The sequence below is a fragment of the Nicotiana tomentosiformis genome, chromosome 11, assembly GCF_000390325.3.
Source record: "Nicotiana tomentosiformis chromosome 11, ASM39032v3, whole genome shotgun sequence".
Lineage (NCBI taxonomy): Eukaryota > Viridiplantae > Streptophyta > Magnoliopsida > Solanales > Solanaceae > Nicotiana > Nicotiana tomentosiformis.
The window spans coordinates 101,220,841-101,225,221 of NC_090822.1; the positions used below are offsets into that span (position 1 = coordinate 101,220,841).

The following is a 4,381-nucleotide window of genomic DNA, read 5'->3' on the forward strand; positions in this document are numbered from 1 at the left end:
AAGTAAAGGTGATATAGTTGGTCAGACATTGTTAAAAGGATTACGTGGTTTTCCACATTAACCCCGTGATGGGATTTTGGAATCTAGGAAATCAGGCAATTGGACACCGTAAAAGAGGACAACCATTTTATTTCTTTAAGTTAAATTAAAGAGAGCTGGCCCTGCTCCATTATTCAGACTTACGTGGGAATATGAGACTCTTCATCGGAGGGCATTCCCATCTGTGGAGTATTATATTTGGAAGTCAAGTCTTTTAAAATTGGTTATCATTTTAAACAGATCTCTTTTGCTCTCAAAGCTAAGAGTAACAGCGGAAAAACAAAGAGATAGAGAGCTATGGCTTATGCTGCTGTGACCTCTCTTATGTCAACTCTTGGACTGCTACTGCAATCCAGTTGCCGTTTAAATCTTCCCCACGAAGAGCAAACTGAATCTCTTCACAAAAAAGTAAAAGAAAAGATTCAATCATTTCACCAAAAAGTCAGTTCACTGCAAGCGTTTCTGGAAAGTTTGGAGACGAATATCAATGATCTTAAGACAATTGAACATTGTGAAGTCAAGATCAAAGATGCAGCACATGACGCAGAATATAGAATTGAATCAGTATTGGAAAATTTTTATAAGGCTCAAAATGAAAAGGTTAGGAGAGAAGCTTATGAGGAGTTTTGCAAGAGGTTGCAAAAAGCATCTGAGTCCATAGATTCCAATTCCAGAAAATTAACTGAAAGTATGAAGAGTGGTTTGCAGGCAACTAGTTCACTTGTCCAAAGTTTTGATTTACCAGAACATTCTCCACAGCTTGGCAATAACATGGTTGGACATGAAAATGAACTGGAGGATATGAAGTGTAAACTCATGAAATCTCATCCGAAGAAAGAGAAACTATGGCAATCACAGGTATGGGGGGCATAGGCAAGACAACCTTTGCTAGAAAAATTTATGATGATCCAGAAATTAAATCACATTTTGACATTCTAGCATGGGTTACTGTGTCAAAGGAATACTGTGTTAGAAAGATGTTGCTGCAGCTTCTTCATTGTATTCCATCAACAGAAGAAGTACGCCGTGAAGCAAGGGATGATGGTGAGCTAGCAGGCAAATTGAAACAGAGGCTGTGGAAACGCAGGTACCTAGTTGTCATCGACGATATATGGAGCAGCAAAGCTTGGGATGATATAAGTATATGGTTTCCAGATTGCAAAGGAAGTCATATCCTACTTACCACAAGGTGCGGGAATGTGGCCAGTTATGATGCTCCAGGTAAGCCTCCTCATCACATGTCTTCTCTAAGTTCAGAGAAAAGTTGGGAACTATTGCAATCGAAGCTTCTTGAGAAAGTAGAGCTCTCTCCAGAATTAGTGAAAATTGGTAAGAAAGTTGCAGAAAATTGTCATGGAATGCCCTTGACCATTACTATAGTTGCTGGGCTTCTATCTAAATGCAACAATGGAGTATATGGATGGGAGCAAGTTGCACATGATGTAAAATCAGCAATATATGAAGATCTTGGTAGACAATGTGAAAAGATCCTCGTGTTAAGTTACTACTATCTACCTCAACACCTAAAAGCTTGTTTTCTATATTTTGGAATTTTTCCAGAAGATGAAGAGGTTGATGTGAGAAGATTAGTGGAGCTATGGGTTGCAGAGGGATTTTTAAAGCAAGCTGATAATAAAAGTTTGGAGAACATAGCTGAAAAATGTTTGCAAGAACTTATAGACAGAAATCTAGTTCTTGTAAGCGAGCATAGTTTTTGGGGAGAAGTGGAAACATGTAAGATCCACGACCTCTTACATGAGTTATGCTTAAGACAAGCTCGAAGTGAGAACTTCCTACCTATTTATAATAGTAAACCACGGAATAGCGTCAAGCGTGTCTCCCGATCATCCAAACGGGACTGTCTAATGATTGTTCGCCCGATTAGCAATTTTTATTGGTTAAACTCTCATCGCTGTGATCAAAAGAAAATACGCACTATTGTCTATCAAGGTGCACGCAGACATGCGGGGAGAGAAAGTTTAGGATTCAAGAATTTCAAAATGGTCAGAGTATTTGACTTGAGAAAGTTATACTTTTATGGTAAAATTCCAACTTTAGTATTTGATTTGGTGCATCTACGGTATCTATCCTTGTACATTAGAGACCATGAATTTCTCCCTCTTTCCAACCTTCAAAAGTTGCAAATTTTGATCATTGAAATAGGAGAGAATTGGGCAGATAAGATACCTTTAAACATTTGGAGGATGCCACAGTTAAGGACTCTACGCTTTATGAATTCAGGATGGTTATGTCCTCCGATTATGCCTAGTGGTGAAGAGAAGCATGCGGTTTTAGAACACCTGCATACTATAACTGGTGTTGGCCCTGCATGGTGTGAAAAGGAAATTTTTGCATTAATGCCTAACTTGAAGAACTTGGAAATCGTGTTGAACGGAGTTGCTCATGAATTGTGGATAGGTAATTCCTGTTTGCCTCTAATTGAGGTACTTAGAATTATAGTTGGAAAAATGGATTATAGGGCCTTTTCCCTGTACCGATCAAAAGCACATGATGCTTTTTTGAAATATAAAAGCACTTTTCCACCAACCCTTAGAAGGTTGACATTAGGCGGGACATGTCTTCCTTGGGAGGCTATGGACATTGTTGGCATGTTGCCTAACCTCGAGATACTCGAACTGGAAGACGATGCCTGCGGAGTTAAACCTAAGACCACATGGAAACCTTCCGAAGGAGGGTTTCCTAGATTAAAGTTCTTGTCACTATGTCATATGCTTTGTTTCACAGAGTGGAAGGCTACCGAATATCATTTTCCTGTCTTGGAGAGACTCTTTATATCTCATTGTCCGCAGCTAGAAGAGATCCCACAAGAGTTTGCAAATATTTTTACACTTCAATTGATCGAGTTACATGACTGTTGTATTCACCTGGCCATATCAGCACAGCAGATTGAACAAGAGCAAGAAGCCACTTTTGGAAGCCAAGTGACATATGTCCACACATACAATTGTGGACAAGGTAAGATTGACAAATAGAACATATCACCATGCTTTCTTGTGAGTGTTAAAATATTTCTTTCTTCTGCGTTGGATCAACTTCATGACTAATGTGTTAAAAGAGCTATTGACTGAATTGAAGGAAGAAGAGAAAAGGGAGAGGAGAGGGGGCAAAATTTAAAATAATAAAACTTCTGAACATATTTTGACTAAACAAACTACACTAAAGCTTTCTAATCCTTTCATTTCTCTTGTGGCCATTTCAAACACTAAAATTAGATGCACATTGCTTAGTCTCCTGCACTCCTCTCTTTTCTTTAATTTGACAATTCGAGTACAATAAAAGTTTTTTAATATGGTTGAGGAAATATTAGTACGACCTTTTTTTAATTTGACATTTCAAAACACTTGTGTTATTTGAATTGCACTGAATTCTTACAGTAACTTTGATACATTTGTCATACCTACATCAACTTTTATGCAAATATAGATCATTGGGAATGATTTAACAAAGAAAAAGCTGGAAATATATTGGCTTTGAACTTGTTTATTACCAGAACTTTTTATTAAGACTTGGCTTTTATAGTTATCCCAATATATGCGTGAAGATTGTACTTTTAACTGTAATTTGATGGTTAAGATGCTAATATTTATACTTTTCTTTTTAATAGCTTACTGCCGCCAATGTCATCATTTACTGAAGAGAAACTCCAGTTGACTGATGAAGGTAGTTGCAAAGATATTTCATCACACTTCTTTTAGAGCTTTCTATTTTTCTTGAGCACAGTGTTAAGAAATTAAGATCCTTATGCATTTGGTTGTGTTTTTATTTCTTGCTTTTCGTTTTCAATATGCATTTGGTTGTGTTTTTATTTCTTGCTTTTCATTTTCAATCGTCACTTTTTAATTTGAAAATAATGTTTGAACAAAAATACCCCTGCTTAACACACTATGATGGAGTTTGCAAATTCCAAGCAGTGAAATATGAACTACTGAAAGTGTGTCATGAACTCTAGATTTTATTATTTCTATATTCCAGTTGTTTCAGCAGTAAATAGCACAAAATTTATAGTCAAGGTAATTTTAGAAAATTGAGAGCATTCAAATCAAATTTGGTTGCTTCACCTGTTTTCTTTCTCTCGCCGGCGACGGAACTGGAAAGCCAACGTTAAGACGTGACGGCAAACTCCGGTAGCGCTCAACGCTCTCTGAAAAGAACTTTCCCGATGGCTCGACGGAACCCTAACTTCAATGCTTCTGCATTCCAAATTGTGAAAATTAACCCTCCTTTTCAATTTCTGGAGTTTAAACTTCGGCACAAAATTAAACTCCGAGAACAATTTTTGGAGTTCGAACTAATAAAAATTTAAATTCCATGAATTGTTTCT

At 37.1% G+C, this 4,381-nt stretch overlaps 1 protein-coding gene across 1 annotated transcript; it reads left to right on the top strand.

The window, feature by feature from the left end:
- The first annotated feature begins 203 nt into the window (after nucleotides 1-203).
- On the top strand, nucleotides 204-3,865 carry LOC104095055 (putative late blight resistance protein homolog R1A-10). Its single transcript, XM_009601106.4, has 2 exons — nucleotides 204-3,015; nucleotides 3,665-3,865. The coding sequence occupies exons 1-2, from the start codon at nucleotides 885-887 to the stop codon at nucleotides 3,709-3,711; spliced, it is 2,178 nt and encodes a 725-aa protein (XP_009599401.3). The 5' UTR covers nucleotides 204-884; the 3' UTR covers nucleotides 3,712-3,865.
- The last annotated feature ends 516 nt before the right edge of the window (nucleotides 3,866-4,381 follow it).

Coding starts and splice junctions, on each gene's coding strand:
- LOC104095055 (XM_009601106.4), top strand. CDS start 885: ATGGCAATCACAGGTATGGGGGGCATAGGCAAGACAACCTTTGCTAGA. Junction 3,016..3,664: donor CACATACAATTGTGGACAAG/GTAAGATTGACA, acceptor TCTTTTTAATAG/CTTACTGCCGCCAATGTCAT.